The sequence below is a fragment of the Dryobates pubescens genome, chromosome 15 (assembly GCF_014839835.1).
Source record: "Dryobates pubescens isolate bDryPub1 chromosome 15, bDryPub1.pri, whole genome shotgun sequence".
Taxonomy (NCBI): Eukaryota; Metazoa; Chordata; class Aves; order Piciformes; family Picidae; genus Dryobates; species Dryobates pubescens.
In genome coordinates, this window is record NC_071626.1 from 25,681,798 (window position 1) to 25,702,409 (window position 20,612).

Sequence of the window (20,612 nt, forward strand, 5' to 3'; positions counted from 1 at the left end):
GAAGTTTTGTTGGAGTTTGCTGGATGCTGACCATACAGACTTCTGAAAGGAGATCATCACAGAAGGGCTTAGGCTGGAGGAAACCTCAGAGATCATCTAATCCAACCTCCCTGCCATGGGCAGGGACACCTCTCAACCAGCCCAGGTTACTCAAGGCCCCATCCAGCCTGGCCTTGAACATTTCCAGGGAGGAGGCATCCACAGCCTCTCTGGACAATCCATCCCAGAGCCTGGCCAGCCTCATAGTGAAGAATTTCTTCCCAAGATCCAATCTAAACCTATTCTCCTTCGATTTCAGTCCATTTCCCCTTGTCCTATGGTTGGACACTCTTGTAAAAAGTCCCTCTGCAGCCTTCTTGTAGGATCTCTTCAGGTATTAGAAGGCAGCTTTAAGGTCCCCTAGGCTGAACAACCCCAGTTCCCTCAGCCTCACCTCACAGCAGAGGTGTTCCAGCCCCTGGATCATCTTTGTGGCCCTCCTCTGGATTTGTCTCAACAGATCTATGTCCCTCTTACAGTGGGGATACCAGAACTGGAGGCAGTATTGGAGGTGGAGTCTCAAATGAGCAGAGGGAGAATCCCCTCTCTTGATCTGCTGGCCGTGCTCCTCATACATCCCAGGAGAGGGTTGACCTTCTGGGCTGCATGAGTGCACTGCCAGCAAACATGAGGAAACAATTTTTCCCTGTGAGGGTGACAGAGCCCTGGCACAGGCTGCCCAGGGGGGTTGTGGAGTCTCCCTCTCTGGAGATATTCAAGCCCTGCCTGGATGTGTTCCTGCATGACCTGCTCTAGGTGCTCCTGCTCTGGCAGGGGGGTTGGATTGGATGAGCTTTTGAGGTGCCTTCCAACCCCTCACACTCTGTGATTCTGTGTGATTCATGTTGAGCTTCTCAGCTCTCAACACTCCCAAGCCCTTCCCTTCAGAGCATGTGTATGATTGATTGTTTGTTGAACACAAGGGGGTAAGAACAAGCATCAGCTGCCTTTCATTTTGACCCTTAGAGCTCCCGTGCTTGTTGGGTAGGACCTGGAACGTAGGTCCTCTTTCTGGCTGAAGTACTCCAACCTGCTAGTGGTTTCTGTGGTTTGTACAGAGAAGTTTCTTCAGAGAAGATCTTTACCAGCCAGGTTGCTGCTTTTAATTGTGGGTTGTTAGCTACTTTCAAACAGTAATGAAAGGAAATGAAACGGTCTGAAATGTGGTACGACTTCGGCTCGTGTGCTGCTTTGGTCTTCTGAGGCTTCTAAATAAAGAAGTAACTAATGGACTAATAATGTTCTCTATTATTGAGCAATCAAAAACCTTTTACTTGGGGGAATAAAAATCTAATCATTTTAACTGTTCCTATATATGCTGGAAATTGTTACAGAGCCTGCAGTTTCCTGCTGCTGTTTTCTGTATCTCATGTGTTGGCATGCAACAAGAAAACTCCTGAGTGTTCTGGGTCTCAAATATGTGTAAGATATATATAGATGCAAGTATATCTAAGTCATTTAAAGAGAGGGAAAAGTGAGGGAAATGTGTCTACTGGTAAGATCCTCAGAAAGGTTATGGTAAAATGTAGCCCTTTTTTGATGTCATATAGAATGGAGTGGAATGGAGTGGAATAGAATAGAATAGAATAGAATAGAATAGAATAGAATAGGGTGGAATAGAATAGGATGGAATAGAATAGAATAGAATAGAATAGGGTGGAATAGAATAGGATAGGATAGAATAGAATAGAATAGAATAGAATAGAATAGAATAGAATAGAATAGACCAGGTTGGAAGAGACCTTCAAGATCATCGTGTCCAACCTATCATCCAACACCACCTAATCAACTAACCCATGGCACCAAGCACCCCATCAAGTCTCCTCCTGAACACCTCCAGAGATGGTGACTCCACCACCTCCCCAGGCAGCCCATTCCAATGGGCAATCACTCTCTCTGTGTAGAACTTCCTCCTAACCTCCAGCCTGAACCTCCCCTGGTGCAGCCTGAGACTGTGTCCTCTTGTTCTGGGGCTGGGTGCCTGGGAGAAGAGACCAACCCCCACCTACAACCTCCCTTCAGGGAGTTGTAGACAGCAAGAAGGCCTCCCCTGAGCCTCCTCTTCTGCAGGCTAAGCAACCCCAGCTCCCTCAGCCTCTCCTCCCAGGGCTGTGCTCCAGACCCCTCCCCAGCTTTGTTGCCCTTCTTTTGGAAGTTAAGAAACTTCCTATCTTCTGTACTAAGGGTTTAATGTGAGCAAACATTTCCAAACCTATAATCTTCTCTATATTTTAACCTTAAAAGGACTGTAACTGCAAAGCTGAAAAAAATATTAGGCTGTCTTCAGATGATATGAGAAGGAGATGATAAATAGGAATAAATCTGCCTTCCCTGTTTCCATTAGCACACAGACAAAAGAGAGGAATTCTGGAAGATCTGTTGTTTAAATAACAGAGGGATTGGGGTTTTTCCATACAGATCAGATCTTGTGCAAATTTTCTTCTTGCTCCACCTTTAATCTTTCTGCATCTGAGGGACTGCTAAGAGAAAACCAGGAAAACTTCATGTGGGACAGGAGTGCTAGGAGTACCACAGCTCTTCACTGCATGTGTGGTTTTCCTTCATTTGTTAGTGATATAAAATTCAGAGGGGTGTGATAAATCACAGAATTGTCAGGGTTGGAAGGGACCTCAAGGATCAGCCAGTTCCAACCCCCCTGCCATGGTCAGGGACACCTCACACTACAGCAGGTTACTCACAGCCACATCCAGCCTGGCCTTCAAAACCTCCAAGGCTGAGGCTTCCACCAGTTCCCTGGGCAACCTGTGCCAGGCTCTCACCACCCTCATGGGTGACCTTCTTCCTAAGGTCTTATCTAAATCTCCCCTCTTCCAGCTTGGATCCATTCCCCCCAGTCCTGTCACTACCCAACACCCTAAAAAGTCCCTCTCCAGCTTTCTTTCAAGGTGAGGCTGGACAGGGCTCTGGGCAACCAGCTCTAGTGGAGGATGTCCCTGCTGGGTGCAGAGGGGGTTGGACTGGGTGAGCTTTGGAGGTCCCTTCCAACCCAGCCCAGTCTGTGATAGTTCAGTTTTTAACAAAAGGCATTTCAAATGTTCTTCATAGGTGCATTAATCCTTTGTGTATCTAAACTGCTGCTAGCTGCCTGCTGATGAAGGACAAGCATAGCTATTGCTTGGTTTCTAAGGTGTTATTCTTTACATCAATTCATGTTGGGTTTCTAAGTGCTAGCAAAGCAGAAGGTAACAAAGAGAACTGGGATGGAAATTCGAGGGAAGCCTCCTAGTAGGGAAATCTTGGGATCAAGTGTTTCATTTTCCATGTGCTTTGTGCTTGTAGAAACTCAGGCTGCAGTGTTGCAGTTCTTTTGGTCTCATTTTATTGCACCCTCATTGCCACAACCAGGATTTCTGTGTATTGAATACCTGCCTGTGTGTGTATTTGACTGCAGGGGAGAGCTAAGGGAGAAGATATCATCACACTTACTAAACTATCCTCATTTTCCCTTGCAGTGTAAGACCTGCTCAGAGCCAAAACAAATAACCAGCTCTTCTGCAATCTATAACAACCCCAACCTAATCAAACCAATTCCAGTGAAGCCCAGTGAAAATCAGCATCAACGAGTACCTCAGCAGAGCAAGGTAACATACCCTGTCTGTGTTTTGACCATTGCTGCTATCATCCATTAACCATGCAGGAATTCTTATTTGACTCAGAAAGTCACTGCAAGAATTTGAAGAGGAACCACTGTAAGGAACCACCCTCAGTAACTTTGCAGCTGACACCAAGCTGTGTGGCTGTGTCATAGTGTCATAGTACTAGTCAGGGTTGGAAGGGACCACAAGGATCATCTAGTTCCAGCCCCCCTGCCATGGGCAATGTGCTAGAGGGTAGGGAAGCTTTGCAGCAGGACCTGGACAGGTGACACCCATAGGCCAAGGCTTGCTGGGTGAAGTTTAACAAAGCCAAGTGCCAGGTCCTGCACCTGGGGCACAACAACCCCATGGCAAGCTACAGACTTGAGGATGTGTGGTTGGAAAGCTGTGACTCAGAGAGGGACCTGGGGGCTCTGGTTGACAGTTGATCAAATAGGAGCCAGCAGTGCCCAGGTGGCCAAGAAAGCCAATGGCATCCTGGCTTGGATCAGAAACACTGTGGCCAGCAGGGACAGGAGGTGACCATCCCCCTGTGCTCAGCACTGCTGAGGCTACACCTCCAGTGCTGTGTTCAACCCTGGGCCCCTCACTACAGGAAGGACATTGAGGGTCTGGAGCATGTTCAGAGAAGGACAAAGAGGCTGGAGAAGGGCCTGGAGCACCTGGGCTATGAGGCGGGGCTGAGGGAGCTGGGGGTGTTCAGGCTGGAGAAGAGGAGGCTGAGAGGAGACCTCATTGCTCTCTACAGCTCCCTGAAGGGAGGTTGGAGTGAGGAGGGGGCAGCCTCTGCTCCTTGGTGGCAAGAGACAGGAGCAGAGGAAATGGTTCCAAGCTGCAGCAGGGGAGGTTCAGGCTGGATGCTGGGAAATATTTCTTCCCAGAGAGAGTTCTCAGACACTGGAATGGTCTGCCCAGGGCAGTGCTGGAGTCACCATCCCTGGAGGTGTTTAAGCAGTGTGTGGAGCTGATGCTTAGGGACATGGTTTAGTGCTGCCCCTGCAGTGCTGGGTGGAAGGTTGGACTGGATGAGCTTGGAGGTCTCTTCCCTCTGGCTGTTTTCTGTGGTTCTGTGAATGATTTTAATGCAGAACTGCTCAGTTTTGTCAAAAGCTCCCCAGCCCTCACCACCTGATGTAGAGAGATGCAAATTGCAGGCACGCTGCCCTGATGCAGTGATGAAATGCTCCTCTTTACAACTGGAGATGCTGCTTTGATCACAGGCTGGGCTAGTTAATTGCTGGAGCACAGGTTTTGTGTTACCTTTTTTTAGGTGACTTCAATTAATCTAAAGAAAAGCCTCTTGATGTATCTTCAGGATAAATCAGGCTGCAGAATCCTGAAAGCTGAATTGAGCTGCAGCAGGAAGATGCCCAAGAAGCAGCCCCTCTTCAGGCATGGGGAGAGTGCTGTCTTATTAGGATTGCACTGATGGCTGAAAGGGGAGATGCTCCTCCATGATATTTGAAGTGAAGCCACTGCTGTCTCTCAGATTCCCTTATTTTCTCCCACGTCAGCAGCTTGACAACTGTGTCTTTGCCCTTCCTGTGTGAGAAGACTGCTAAAGATCCTCTGGGGAGAAAAGAGCATAGCAGTTTTCTTGGCTTCTCCTCGAATGATGCTAGCTAAGTGTTGACACTTAATATAACTTACAGATGAGGGACCCATGTTTATGTTTTTGCTTTGTCCCCTCACAGAATGTGGATCCTGAGCCGCAGCACTTGTCTTTGACAGCACTGTTTGGCAAGCAGGAAAAGCCAGGTGGCTCAGAACCGCTAAAGAAGCAGCACCAAGAGAATCTTCCTGTTAGGCAGGGGGTGGTACGTTCCCTGTCCTACGAGGAGCCCAGCAGGCATTCTCCCTCTGCAGAGAAGCAGCTCTGCCCTGCCATTCAGAAGCTGATGGTGCGTGGGACAGAGCTGCAGCCCCTGGCGGAGCTGCCCGAGCGCCGGCTCTGCGCGAACGGCAGCGGCCACCCCGCGGGGCAGCCTTTCACTGGACTCTTCCAGCCCGTGGCTTCTCACGCCATTGCATCGCCCCACGTCGTCCAGGATCCTGCTGGCACCCAGAACTTGTTGCAGAAACTGCAGGGTCAGGCTGGGTCAGTGACTAAAATGGAGGCTGGTGCAACAGGAGCTGTGAACTCAACCGCTGCTGTGTTCAGCACTTCTCCCGCTGCTGCTGCTGGAGCTCCGGCGGCAGCAGTCAATACCAGGGGCCAGCCACCCCTGGTGTACTTCAATGGTTCCTTACCAGCCCAGACCTTAGAGTCTCAGACACTCGGTAAAGAACAATCCAAACTTCCTAGGCAGCCACTTGCTCTCCCTGGCAACCAAGCGGCTGGGTCCGGAGTGATTTCACCTCAGGAGTTACTGAAGAAACTGCAGGTGGTGCAGCAAGAGCAACAGTTGCACGTATCCAGCAGACCAACCCTGGCAGCTAAGTTTCCTGTTGTTCCTCAGACCAGCAGCACGCTGAAGCCACTGGATTCCTGGATGGACAAGGCCCCCGGGGCAGAAAAACAGAGTGCTCTGTTTCAGGTAAATGGGAAACATCAGCACTGGAACTAGGCAAAGCAAGAGCAGTCTGGCAAGCTTTTGAGCCTGCTCTTGGGTGAGCTTAGCCTTTGTTTCATGTTGGCCACCATATGCTGGTTGCTATCTCCCTGCGTGTCACACATCATTCATTTTGCAGGTAGTAATGTAACACCATCAAGTTCTGATTTACCAATCTGTACCAAGGGCTGGCTCCTACACTTTGGCCACAGTAAGCCCATGCAGGCTACAGACTGGGGGATGAGTGGATGGAGAGCAGCCTGGCAGAGAGGGACCTGGCAGTGCTGGGTGACAGCAGCTGAACAGGAGCCAGCAGTGTGCCCAGGGAGCAGGGAAGGCCAATGGCAGCTTGGCTTAGATCAGGAATAGTGTGGCCAGCAGCACTAGGGATGGAATTCTGCCCCTGTGCATGGCACTGCTGAGGCCTCACCTCCAGCACTGTGTGCAGCTCTGGGCCCTCGCTGCAGGAAAGATCTTGAGGGGCTGCAGCAGGTCCAGAGGAGAGCAACCAGCCTGGGGAAGGGAGTGGAGGGAAAGGCTGAGGAGGAGAGGCTGAGGGAGCTGGGGGTGTTCAGCCGGGGGGAGAGGAGCCTCAGGGGGGACCTTCTCACACTCTACAAGTACCTGAAGGGAAGCTGTAGTCAGGTGGGGGTCAGGCTCTGCTCCCAGGCAGCTTGTGCCAAGAGGAGAGGGCATGGCCTGAAGCTGTGCCAGGGGAGGTTTAGGTTGGATGTTAGGAAGCACCTCCTGATGGGAAGGGGAATTAGAGACTGGAATGGACTGCCCAGGGAGGTGGTGGAGTCGCTGTCCCTGGAGGTGTTTCAGGCCAGACTGGATGTGGCACTCAGTGCCATGGTCTGGTCGGTGTGGTGGGGTTGGGTCCTCGGCTGGGCTTGATGAGCTCAGAGCTCTATTCCAGCCTCAATAGTTGTGTGATTCCATGAGTCTTAGTCTCACTTTGCATGGCTGTGAGCAGACCAAGTAGTCAGAGACTGCCTAGGAGAGGCTTCATGGACTGCCACAGCTACGGCTGCTAGCGAAACATTTTCAGATGCAGTTCTTCCAACACATTCAGTGTTGCCTGTGAGATTTCATACATAGACTAAAAATGATAATGAAAATATGACTAATTATTGTTTAGGACAACTAAAGCTCTGCAATCTGGAAGGAATGACCTCTTTCACTAGCAGCACATTGCCAAAGAAGAAAAAGGGGGGAGGCTAAAAATGAAGGAAGGAGTCTGTAGAGCTAGCTGTAGAGTGCCATGAATGAGCCACATGAAATACACCCACTGTGGGGGGGGGGGGAGGAATGGAAGAGAAAAATTGGAAACAACTTTCAAACCCAAGGTAATATCACCCTTGCTGTAGAGCAGAGGATTGAAATGCTGGCATGCCTGCAGACAGACATTTGACTGCAGTTGGATTGGCACAAATGTATCTGCACATGCTGAGGCGAACTCCATTGAAGCAGATTCTGACAACAAATGCAGCAAAAGGTTTGTTCTCTGCAATTGCTTCTGGTTGGCTTTGCCTCTTCTACTCCAATTCAGCATCCAGAAGCAGCAAAGTCTGTAAAGTCTGCCAGGAACAGAGAGGTATGTGGCCAGTGTTGGAAAGATCATGTTAAAGGAAGACCCTGAATCCAGCAGCAGCCCCAAGAAAATGAAAGCAATAGGCTTCTCCACAACTGACACATTGCAAGCCCAAGTTTAAATTGGCTTCTGCTGCATCTCCATATGGTGTAAGAACTGTGATCTCCCACATGGGAAGGAAGAGACCAGTTACACACACACCAGAAAAAAAAAAGGAGGCAAGAAAGGGGAAAAAAATGAAAAAAATCAATAGCTGAAGAATAATAGTTGGAAGGATTTAGTCTGGTTTGATGGCAGCCCTCTCTGTGAAGCATTCCTTATGTGGCCAGTGAGTAATGTGTGCCTAAGATGCAATTCAAAAGATGTTAATCTGCAGTAGGCTCTTAAGCATATGCCTAGAGTTAGAATCAGAGAATCAGTAAGGTTGGAAAAGACCTCAGGGATCATCCAGTCCACCCTATCACCCAGCAGCTCCTGACAACTAAACCATGGCTCCAAGTGCCACATCCAAGCCTTTTGTGAACACCTCCAGGGATAGGGACTCCACCACCTCCCTGGGCAGCACATCCCAGTGGCCAATCTCTCTTGCTGGGAAGAACTTTCTCCTCACCTCCAGCCTAAACTTCCCCTGGCGCAGCCTGAGACTGTGTCCTCTTGTTCTGGTGCTGCTTGCCTGCGAGAAGAGGTCAACCCCCACCTGGCTACAACCTCCCTTCAGGGAGTTGTAGAGAGCAAGAAGGTCTCCCCTGAGCCTCCTCTTCTGCAGGCATGAGCTGTCCTGATGATATATCCACGCTTGCTTAAGTGTTCAGATTGGGCAGAATTACAGTTTTAGAAGCCTTAGAATAAGCTGGGCACACATTGATCACTTCTTCAGAAGCTCACTTCTCTTGCAGCCCTTTTGTCTCATTTCCTGGAACATTTTCCATCAAAACTGTGTTTGGGGTTTTTTCCATAGCATTGCATCTTCTGAATGTGCAGTACCTAAGACCTGTTGTGTGAGCAGCTCACCATGCTCCCTCCATTGTCCTCACTGCATTTTCAGTGTGAGGTTGCAAATACACACAAGAAGAATCCAAATAGGTACATTAAACTTCTTCTGAAGGAGGATGGAGAGAGACTGTTCCCAAAGGCCTGCAGGGACAGGACCAGGGGCAATGGCTTCAAACTAGAGCAGAGCAGAATGAGATTGGATGTCAGGAACAAGTTCTGCACCATGAGGGTGGTGGAACACTGGCACAGGTTGCCCAGGGAGGTGAATGGGGCCTCATCCATGGAGATACTCAAGGTTAGGTTCCACAGGGCTCACTGCAACCTGTTCTGGTTGAGGATGTCCCTGCTGAGTGCAGAGGGGGTTGGACTGGGTGAGCTTTGGAGGTCCCTTCCAACCCAGCCCATTCTGTGACTCTGTGATTTTGTAGGTAACATCAGTTAAAGAAAAGACAATGAAATTTGAAAGAGAAAGCAATGTCAGCACTGTGGCCAGCTCTATTGTAATAGTAACTGTCTGTAAAGTTCCTGAACCATTCTTAGGTTAAATGTTCTCAGTTTTAAGTCATCCCCCTGAAAACAGTTAGAGGCTCACATCACCCACTGGGTGCTGCTGTTCCAGAGGAGCACTTGATGCACCTGGGAGTTCTGCACCTGGAGGAAGCAACAGAGCAGGCAGTTTGCATTGCAGGAGACCCAATGCATTCCTTACTTCATGGTGTTAGGGGAATTTGCCAGCCAGCCTGGCACCTGGCTGCCAGCAGCCAGGGTGAACATCAGACTGATAGCTCAGTGGGCACTTGTGCTTCAGAGCAGGAACACTCTGTGCTGCAGTATTTGTTTTGCACATTTTGCATTGTTCAAACCCCATTACTGCACAGCTGACAATAGACTCCTGGCCTGGTGTTGGTGACTGAGAGATCACAGAATCATAGAACCAACAAGGGTGACAAAGACCTCAAAGATCATCAAGACCAACCTATCACCCAACACCATCTGATCAAGTAAACCATGGCACCAAGCACCCCATCCAGTCTCTTCTTAAACACCTCCAGGGACAGTGACTCCACCACCTCCCTGGGCAGCACATCCCAATGGCCAATCTCTCTTGCTGGGAAGAACTTCCTCCTAACATCCAGCCCAAGCCTCCCCTGGCACAGCTTCAGACTGTGACCTCTTGTTCTGGTGCTGGTTCCTGGGAGAAGAGACCAACCCCCACCTGCCTACAACCTCCCTTCAGGTAGCTGTAGAGAGCAAGAAGGTCTCCCCTGAGCCTCCTCTTCTCCAGGCTAAGCAACCCCAGCTCCCTCAGCCTCTCCTCACAGGGCTGTGCTCCAGACCCCTCCCCAGCTTTGTTGCCTTTCTCTGGACACCTTCCAGCAACTCAAGATCTTTCCTAAACTGAGGGGCTAATCTCTCTATATCTGTATCTACATCTATATATCTCTATCTCTATGTCTATATCTCTGTACCTATACCTATATCTGTATCTACATCTATATATCTCTATCTATACCTTTATCTCTATCTGTATCTCTATCTATACCTATATCTCTATCTCTCTCTATACCTGTATCTCTATCTCTACCTCTGTCTGTACCTATATCTATAATTTTCTGCTTCTGCCAGCAGCATTTCCAGTTCTGCAGTACCCTGTGGATGGCAACACTGCATCCTCAGTAGAGTTTCCATTTGCTTGGCAAGTCCTGCCCGAGCTAACAGCTCATGCTCCCGGTGTCTCTGTGTTTGGCAGCTGCAGCTGCATGTTAGTGAAGGCACAGTTTGTCTCAGGTTTTGTTTGCTTGTCTTGGACTCCAGAGGGAGGCAGGCTTTGATGTTGAAGGACGTGTCATGGAGGTCTTTGACATAGTCTGTCATAGATTCAGCTCTGTTAGTGGCACAGCTTATCTCCTCCAGCTGCTCACCACCAGCCCTTTGCTGCCTTCCCTGCCCTTGGAGAGCAGCTTGTGTAAGCAGTCCTTAAATCACATTAGGAAGAATCATATAGTTTAAGCAAACCTTGGCAGTTTTGCTTGAGGTAATTAAAGGGAAGTTACTTGAGCTGCATAGATGAGTAGAGGAGAAGCATTGTGCTAAGTGTCTGGAGGCTGTCAGTCTTCCACAGACAAGAGAACAATCTTCTCACTTAGAGGAGATCATCTTGTTAGGCCACACCTTGAGTCCTGTGTCCAGTTCTGGGCCCCTCAGTTTAGGAAGGATGCTGAGATGCTGGAAGGTGTCCAGAGAAGGGCAACAAAGCTGGGGAGGGGTCTGGAGCACAGCCCTGTGAGGAGAGGCTGAGGGAGCTGGGGTTGCTTAGCCTGGAGAAGAGGAGGCTCAGGGGAGACCTTCTTGCTGTCTACAACTCCCTCAAGGGAGGTTGTAGCCAGGTGGGGGTTGGTCTCTTCTCCCAGGCACCCAGCACCAGAACAAGAGGACACAGTCTCAAGCTGTGCCAGGGGAGGTTTAGGCTGGATGTTAGGAAGTTCTTCCCAGCAAGAGTGATTTGCCATTGGGGTGTGCTGCCCAGGGAGGTGGTGGAGTCACCATCACTGGAGGTGTTTAGGAAGAGACTGGATGGGGCTCTTGGTGCCATGGTTTAGTTGATCAGATGGTGTTGGGTGATAGGTTGGACTGGATGATCTTGAAGGTCTTTTCCAACCTGGTTAATTCTATTCTATTCTATTCTATTCTATTCTATTCTATTCTATTCTATTCTATTCCATTCCATTCCGTTCCATTCCATTCCATTCCATTCCATGTGCCCAGGGAGGTGGTGGAGTCACCAACGGTGGGGGTGTTTAAAAGTCACTTGGCTGTGGTGCTTGGGGCTATGTTTTAGGGGTGAACTTTGTAGAGTAGGGTTCTGAGTTGGACTTGGTGATCCTGAGGGCCTCTTCCAACCTGAATGTTTCTGTGATTCTGTGATCTGTGCAGTCTGGAGGTATCACAGTATCACTAAGGTTGGAAGAGACCTCGAGGATCATCGAGTCCAACCCGTCACCACAGACCTCATGACTAGACCATGGCACCAAGTGCCACATCCAATCCCCTCTTGAACACCTCCAGGGATGGGGACTCCACCACCTCCCTGGGCAGCACATCCCAATGATGAACGACTCTCAGTGAAGAACTTTCTCCTCACCTCCAGCCTAAACTTCCCCTGGCACAGCTTGAGACTGTGTCCCCTATAACCAGGCAGGGTTTTTATTTCCACCCCCAACTTTTGGATTTCTTTTCACTCCTCCCCCTCCTCCCCCTCCTCCCCATTTTCAAAGGTGACCACAAAGCAGGACCAAGCTCAGGGATGCCCACAGAGGGCTGGGCACCCTCCACCCATTCCAGGGGCAGCCAACAGCCTTTGCATGGTGACACCTCTGAGTGCCTCAGGATGCTGCCACCTGTGTGAGAGGCTCCTCCAGGTCCTGGACCAGCGCCTGTGCCTTGGCCTTCAGCATCCCAAGTCCAACTGTCTGCTTGGCATCCATGCAGAGCAGCAGGTGTGCCACCCGTGTGATGGCCACTCGGCCCTCCATGCAGTCCACGAGGATGAATTTGAGGTTCTCCTCATTGAAGGCCTGGTGCCCATTCTTGTCATAGGCCACCCAGATGTTGCTGGCAATGGCAGCAGCGACCCTGGCATCGGTGTCCCCATAGCCTGAGTAGGCAGGCAGGGACCCCTCGTTGTTCAGGAGCAGGGTGCTCTGGACCCCGCCGGCGTGGGCCTGGCTCAGCACCTGCGTCAGGTCTCGCTCTGCAGAGGGATCTCACTTTGGCCTTACACTGAACAGCTGGGTTCATTTCAGAAGGAAACCAAACAAAGGTGTGCAAACATATGCACTGTCATACTGGCTGAAGAAGTCCTGAGAGGAGCTGGGAATACATTAACTCGTTTGTCAGCTTGCAACACAGACCTGATACAAGCAAGCTGGTGAGGGAGCTGGGAATACATTTTAGGGTGTCAGCTAGCGATAGGACTGGGGGGAATGGATCCAAGCTAGAGGAGGGGAGATTCTCTTCACCATGAGGGTGGTGAGAAGTAGAGGATGAATATATACATACATATATATAATCTGATTTGAAAGCTATGATTGGAATACACTTTCTAGTGTTAGACACAAAGATTAGTCCTTAATAATGCTAAGTATGTTCTTAAAGATCCAACTGAATGGTTTACTGTCCCCACACAGAGGCTGATCCCGTGGCTTTCTCCTGGAGTGCTGATACTTAATAGCACTCTGATGTCTGGAGCGCTCTTGTCCCAAGATCATTTGCCTGTCAGACTTAATCCCACCTGAATCCATGGCTGCCATATCAAATTTGATGGGAAGCTTTTTAACCTGGAAATGGATCCCGCAGGTGGTCCTGAGCTGGAGTTTCACATCTCCAGCAGCCTGTGGGAGTGCTGGGATTCAGCCTGCCTCCTTCCTCCTCTTCATCCCCGCTGAACCAAGCAGAAAGATTTGATTGGTGCCTTTGCTTTTCTGTGACCAGGTCATCTCGCCTCAACGCATCCCTGCCACCGTCACTCCTACCTTACTGATGTCCCCCATGGTCTTCACTCAGCCCAGCCCTGCCCCGCCAAAAGCCGGCGAAGGTGGGCGGCTGGCGGCGGCCAGCCAGGAGCCTGCGGTTAGCTCGGCCAGCCTGCTCCTGCCGCTGCAGAGCCCAGAGCCCGCTGCGGCCAGCAGCACCTCGGTGACCAAGATGCAGCTGCAGGAAACGCTGCTTCATCTGATCCAGGTAAAGAACCAAGAATGCTCCTGGGTTGCTTCAAATCTTGGGTCCTGTTTTGATGTAAGCAGCCTCTAATCATAGTATCATGGAACTGTCAGGGGTGGAAGGGACCTCAAAGATAGGGTAGGGTAGGGTAGGGTAGGGTAGGGTAGGGTAGGGTAGGGTAGGGTAGGGTAGGGTAGGGTAGGGTAGGGTAGGATAGAATAGGATAGAATAGGATAGGATAGGATAGGATAGGATAGAATAGAATAGAATAGAATAGAATAGAATAGAATAGAATAGAATAGAATAGAATAGAATACAGTAGAATAGAATGGAATGGAATAGAATAGGATAGGATAGGATAGGATAGAATGGAATAGAATAGAATGGAATAGAATAGGATAGAATAGGATAGAATAGAATAGAATAGAATAGAATAGAATAGAATAGAATAGAATAGAATAGAATAGAATAGAATAGAATTAACCAGGTTGGAAAAGACCTTCGAGATCAAGTCCAACCTATCACCCCACCACCTAATCAACTAAACCATGGCACCAAGTGCCTCATCCAGGCTCTTCCTAAACACCTCCAGGGATGGGGACTCCACCATCTCCCTGGGCAGCACATCCCAATGGCCAATCTCTCTTGCTGGGAAGAATTTCTTCCTAACATCCAGCCTAAACCTCCCCTGGTGCAGCTTGAGACTGTGTCCTCTTGTTCTGGTGCTGGTAGCCTGGGAAAATCCAGTTCCAACCCCCCTGCCAGGGACACCTCACACCACAGCAGGTTGCTCACAGCCACATCCAGCCTGGCTGCAAAAACCTCCAGGGATGAGGCTTCCACCACCTCCCTGGGCAACCTGTGCCAGGCTCTCACTACCCTCATGGGGAACAACTTCTTCCTGACATCCAGTCTGAATCTCCCCACTTCTACTTTTTCTCCATCCTCCCAGTCCTATCACTCCCTGACACCCTAAGGAGTCCCTCCCCAAGTTTCTTGCAGCCCCCTTCAGATCCTGGAAGGCCACAATTAGGTCTCCTTGGAGCCTTCTCCTCTCCAGACTGCACAACCCCAACTCCCTCAGTCTGTCTCCATAGCAGAGCAGCTCCAGCCCTCTGCTCATCCTCATGGCCCTGCTCTGGACACATTCCTGCACCTCCAGATCCTTCTTGTAATAAGGCCTCCAGAACTGGACACAGTAATCAATTGCATCTCTTTGTCTGGAGGCTAAAGGAAGGATTGAAACTTGTGTTGGAAGTTGCAGTGTGGCTGCATCTTACCAGAGCACCATGGCATTGACTGGGGCTGTGACAGCCTATCCTTGGGACACTGCTGGCTTCACTACTTTTTGATTAATGCATCTGGTTTGGGCTTCAGAGAGATAATAAATTTGACTGAAAAGAACAAAGATGACTGAAGGCTTCATGGGGTCAACCTAAGAGCCAGAGAGCTCTGTGTTCTATTTTTAGCTGAAGATAAATAATGGACCTTATCCTGGCTGCCAACTATTCCAGAGATGCATGTTAGCAGGAAGAGGAATTCAGATGGCAAAATACAGTTGCAGGGTAAGAGTGATCAACTTTAAAATACAAGGTTCTAGAACCTAAAAATACACTCTCTTTTTTTGGTTATTCAATATAATTCTCTAGTTCAAATGCTCCCAGGAGACCTTATTGTGGCCTTCCAGTATCTGAAGGGGGCCTGCAACTTGAGTCCTGTGTCCAGTTCTGGGCCCCTCAGTTTAGGAAGGATGCTGAGATGCTGGAAGGTGTCCACAGAAGGGCAACAAAGCTGGGGAGGGGTCTGGAGCACAGCCCTGGGAGGAGAGGCTGAGGGAGCTGGGGTTGCTTAGCCTGGAGAAGAGGAGGCTCAGAGGAGACCTTATTGCTGTCTAGTACTCCCTGAGGGGAGGTTGTAGCCAGGTGGGGGTTGGCCTCTTCTCCCAGGCAAGCAGCACCAGAACAAGAGGACACAGTCTCAAGCTGTGCCAGGGGAGGTTTAGGCTGGAGGTTAGGAAGAAGTTCTTCCCAGCAAGAGAGATTGGCCATTGGGATGTGCTGCCCAGGGAGGTGGTGGAGTCACCATCCTGGAGATGTTTAGGAAGAGACTGGATGGGGTGCTTGGTGCCATGGTTTAGTTGATTAGGTGATGTTGGGTGATAGGTTGGACTCCATGATCTTGATGGTCTCTTCCAACCTGGTTAAAATTCTATTCTATTCTACTCTACTCTACTCTACTCTACTCTATTCTATTCTATTCTATTCTATTCTATTCTATTCTACAAGTAAGCTGAGGAGAGACATTTTAAGGTGTCAGATAGTGATAGGACTGGTGGGGATGGATCCAAGCTAGAGGAGGGGAGATTTAGATTAGAGCTTAGGAAGAAGTTGTTCCCCATGAGGGTGGTGAGAGCCTGGCACAGGTTGCCCAGGGAGGTGGTGGAAGCCTCATTCCTGGAGGTGTTTGCAGCCAGGCTGGATGTGGCTGTGAGCATCCTGCTGTGGTGTGAGGTGTCCCTGCCCATGACAGGAAGGTTGGAACTGGCTGAGCCTTGGGGGGGTCCCTTCCAACCCTGTCAGTTCTGTGATTCTGTAAAATTCCTTTTGCTGCAATGTTTCAGGTTTGGATGTGACAAAGCATAAAGAGCATTGTGTATGTGATGATTGTTCACTGCTCTGGGATGATGTGAGTGTGAATGTGGTTTTCTTCTGTAACTTGCCATGTCTCCCAGAGTCATAGTTATGAGATACAGGCTTAAGGGTCCAATTTGTAGGCCAAAACTCTGTGCTTGTCTGGCTTGGGAATGAAATCAGCAGTCAGTACTGGAATGGTGAAGTGACTTAAAATACTACTGAACTTACAGACCCAAATTTGAACACTTTAGAGGCTCTCCTCAGTTCCCCCTGTATTTTTTGAGGTTAAAAGATAAAAATCTTACATTATTTTGTGCTTACATACTTTGAGTATCTGGAGAGTAGTAAAACATACATGAAGTTAATAGGAACCTAGGCAAGGAAAATAAGATTTTGCCCTCTGAAACTGTACTTGTGAGAAGTCTGTTTGGCCCTGCTGCTGCTGCTGGTGTTTAGGAAACATCACCTGGAAATTATTCACTGCCAATTGATTATCTTTTTCTTTTTTCCTTCCATGATATAAAGCTACAACCTCAGAGGCTCCTCATTTCTCCTCTAATAGAATCAGAGGATCAACCAGGTTGGAAAAGACCTCAGAGATCATCAAGTCCAACCTATCACCCAACACCATCTCATCAACTAAACCATGGCACCAAGTGCCTCCTCCAATCCTTTCTGAGCACCTCCAGTGATGGTGACTCCACCACCTCCCTGGGCAACACATTCCAATGGCCAATCTATCTTTATGGGAAGAATTTCTTCCTCAGCTCCAGCCTAAACTTCCCCTGGTACAGCTTGAGACTGTGTCCTCTTGTTCTGGTGCTGGTTGCCTGGGAGAAGAGACCAACCCCCACCTGGCTACAACCTGCCTTCAGGTAGTTGTAGAGAGCAAGGAGGCCTCCCCTGAGCCTCCTCTTCTCCAGGCTAAACAACCCCAGCTCCCTCAGCCTCTCCTCACAGGGCTGTGCTCCAGACCCCTCCCCAGCCTCACTGCCCTTCTCTGGATGCATTCAGGTGTCTCAACATCCTTCTTAATTCCCAATGTCTCTTGATTTTCATTTCTCTGCATGCTTATGTGAGCTACTTTAGGCTGTTCTTTCTTGATGTGCATTGACCATTTTTGCAACATAATCTTCACAAGGAAAAAAGTTAGTCCAGAGCACCAGAGTGAAAGGAGCAGCATCAGTTAGGAACATAAAGTCTAGAGCAGCTAAATAAGATGCAAGGGTTTGCCCAGGTAGGATTTAGCAGAAGGTCAAACCCAGGATATTTCACTGTTCCTTCAGACACACTTGGAGTTATCACTCACCTAATGGAGACTCTCTGGAGACTTTCAAGCCCCATCTGGATGTGTTCCTGTGTGGCTTGTGCTAGATTCTATGAGCCTGCCCTGGCAGCGGGGTTGGACTCAATGATCTTCAAAGGTCCCTTCCAACCTCTAACTTCCTATGGATCAAACTAATGAAACAAATCCCTAGGTCAATGCAGGCAAGGAGAAGGAATGACAGTCTTGTACCATCACCATGGCATCAAGTTAAACCCACTGGGAGCCTAAAAAATCTGCTTGCTGTGTGCTGATTGCTTGTCCTGGCAGCCCAGCCATGTTTGCTGCAGCAAAGCCTATGCTCACAGCCGGTTCTGAGGCTGCTCGCGTGGCTTGGGAGTAGTCAAGGGAACAGCTTTCCTGCTGTTCACTTTGTAAAACAGAGCAAGGTTGGAAAGCATCTGGTCCATAAGGTTACTCCAGGGGCCGGTGGTGCTCTAACAGTTACCTGTTGTTGTCTTGCAGCACGATGACAACTTCCTGAACATCATCTACGAAGCGTATCTCTTCAGCGCCAGGAAGGCGGCGGTGAAGAAGGCTCTCTGAGAGAGGGTCTTGCTGTCCCAGTGCTGTTGCTTCCTGGACTCCAGGAAGAAGGGTTCCAGTTCCTCAAGTGTGTTTACTTTTACAGGAATGAAGGGTCTTAGGCGTTCTGCACACACATAGGTTTTGCTGGTCGGCGAGCGCAGGCTGTACGGAGGGAGGAGCGAGCGGGGGCAGATTGTGCCTTTGGGGAGGGGGAGCAGCGCCGCACTCCAGAGCTCATCACAAAAGATCTGACGTCATTTTGCTTACCTTGGCCCACATTCTGGGTCGGTTGCCCAGCATAAACACTCGGACCTCGGAATTCCGTTTCCTTTCCCGCCTTGCAGCGCGGTTATCGCTCGGCTGGGTATTTGGCTCGGGTTTCCCCCCCGGGGCCGTCCGAGGCAGCTGCGCTGCGGGGCGTGCCCAGCTCCGGCCACACGGTGGCGATGTTGGACCGGTTTAGAGGACCACCGAACTCCGCCTGCCGGCTTGCAAGGCAGGAACGCTTGGGCAGCCCGATCTGTCCTAGGTGTCTGCAAAGCCAGCGAGGTGAAATGTCATGAATCTCCCCCGCCACGATTTTGTAGCAGAATCTTTTTCTATTTTAACAAGAGTATTTTTAGCTAGCAGTAGAAAGGGGGGCTCTGCAGGCCGAGGAACCAAGGGCGGGGGGGGGGGGGAAAGGCTGGTTTGTTCGTGTCCTTGCTCTTAGCATAGCTCTGGGGAGGGGGGCATTGGATCCACGTTTCTATAATTCCAGATCAAAATCTGCGTTCTTAGAAGTGATGTACAACTCTGGTGAGGGGAAGGCTGCCTAGTGTGACAGTACTGTTAACTTTTGGGGGGTTTTGTAGTCTGTTCCTGGAGCACAGCGATTCCTTTGATCAGTTTCTAAGGAAAATAAACCGGATAATCCTCACTGCCTGCCAATTCCATTCCAGGCTACCCTCCACTGGCCATGTAGAATTGTTGGCTCACTCTTATTTGTATGACTTGAGAATGTTTTTACACTTGGTAGAAGATACTTGGGGCTTTAAATGAGAACAAATGACTGGGGGGGGGGGAAATCTGTAGGTTTTTATTAGCTGCTGCTGCTGCTGAAGTGCAAGTGTACTGCAGTTCAGGAGCCCAGAGTGGTTGCTGGGGAGGCATTGCTTTGGGGGGTGCAGGGAACCCACAAATAAGTATACACTCTTCTTCACTGTGGGCATTCATAGAATCAGAGAATCAGTAAGGTTGGAAAAGACCTCAGAGATCATCCAGTCCAGCCTGTCACCCAGCACCTCCTGACAACTAAACCATGGCTCCAAGTGCCACATCCAAGCCTTTCTTGAACACCTCCAGCAATGGTGACTCCACCACCTCCCTGGGCAGCACATCCCAGTGGCCAATCTCTCTTGCTGGGAAGAATTCTTCCTAACCTCCAGCCTAAACCTCCCCTGGCACAGCTTGAGACTGTGTCCTCTTGTTCTGGTGCTGCTTGCCTGCAAGAAGAGGCCAACCCCCACCTGGCTACAACCTCCCCTCAGGGAGTACTAGACAGCAATAAGGTCTCCCCTGAGCCTCCTCTTCTCCAGGGTAAGCACAGGGCTGTGCTCAAGGCCTCTCCCCAGCCTTGTTGCCCTTCTCTGGACACCTTCAAGTCTCTCAATGTCCTTCTTAAACTGAGGAGCCCAGAACCAGACACAGGACTCAAGGTGTGGCCTAACCAGTGCTGAGCACAGGGCACAATGACCTCCCTGCTCCTGCTGGGCACACTGTTCCTGATCCAGGCCAGGATGCCCTTGGCCTTCTTGGCCACCTTGGCACACTGCTGACTCATGTACAGCTGCTGTCAACCACTACCTCCAGGTCCCTTTCTGCCTGGCTGCTCTCCAGCCACTCTGCCCCCAGCCTGTAGCTCTGCCTGGGGTTGTTGTGGCCAAAGTGCAGCCCCTGGCACTTGGACTTGTTGAATGCCATCCTGTTGGACTCTGCCCATCTGTCCAGCCTGTCCAGGTCCCTCTGCAGAGCCCTTCTACCCTCTAACAGATCAACTCCTGCCCCCAGCTTGGTGTCATCTGCAAACTTGCTGCTGATGGACTCAATGCCCTCATCCAGATCATCACCATCGCTGGAGGTTCAACTCTAGCTTCATTTGTGAAGCTTCTTCAGTGTAAATTAGGATGCAGGTTTCAATTAGGATGGTGATGACGACTCAACCAGCTACCCCCATCCCCATCCCTCTGACCTTTCTGTGGTGTGAGAGCATTAGAGAGGGGATGTGCTCACATTCTTTGGGAAAGACTCTCAATCAATATCCATTTAAAAAGTCAGGGGCAAATTTCTTTCTACACAAGTGAATCACCCCAAGAGACTCACAGCTACAAAGCTGCTTGACCTTTCCTGCTGAACTCCACTCACTGCTAACTGCTGAATAGCTCCTAAGGAGCAAGCTGTGTTCTGGTTCCATTTTGTTACCAAGCTGCTTACTTTTCTTGCAGATGCAGTGAGAGGAATATGTGCAGGTCTCAGGGAGAGCAGTCCATAAAGGTGACAAGTCCTGATTCTAGTCCTGTAGCCTTAATAATCTGTGCATTGTTGTCCCATCATGGATGAGATGTTACTGAGTTA

The 20,612-nt window shown here is 49.8% G+C and overlaps 2 protein-coding genes across 2 annotated transcripts in view; one reads left to right on the forward strand and one right to left on the reverse strand.

Annotated features, from left to right (window-relative positions):
• DCP1B (decapping mRNA 1B) overlaps positions 1–18,303 on the forward strand; it is a 61,510-nt gene extending 43,207 nt beyond the window's left edge. The window contains exons 6-9 of the mRNA XM_054168009.1: positions 3,513–3,641; positions 5,351–6,193; positions 13,287–13,535; positions 17,937–18,303. Coding sequence (XP_054023984.1) covers positions 3,513–3,641; positions 5,351–6,193; positions 13,287–13,535; positions 17,937–18,017 — 1,302 coding nt within the window. The 3' untranslated portion in view covers positions 18,018–18,303. The remainder of the gene's footprint in view (positions 1–3,512; positions 3,642–5,350; positions 6,194–13,286; positions 13,536–17,936) is intronic.
• Positions 12,033–13,096, reverse strand: LOC104310222 (ragulator complex protein LAMTOR2). Its single transcript, XM_009911635.2, has 2 exons — positions 13,087–13,096; positions 12,033–12,546 (listed from the first exon to the last, which is right to left on the reverse strand). Exons 1-2 carry the CDS (start codon positions 13,094–13,096, stop codon positions 12,179–12,181), a joined length of 378 nt encoding a protein of 125 aa, XP_009909937.2. The 3' UTR covers positions 12,033–12,178.
• Positions 18,304–20,612: the final 2,309 nt, after the last annotated feature.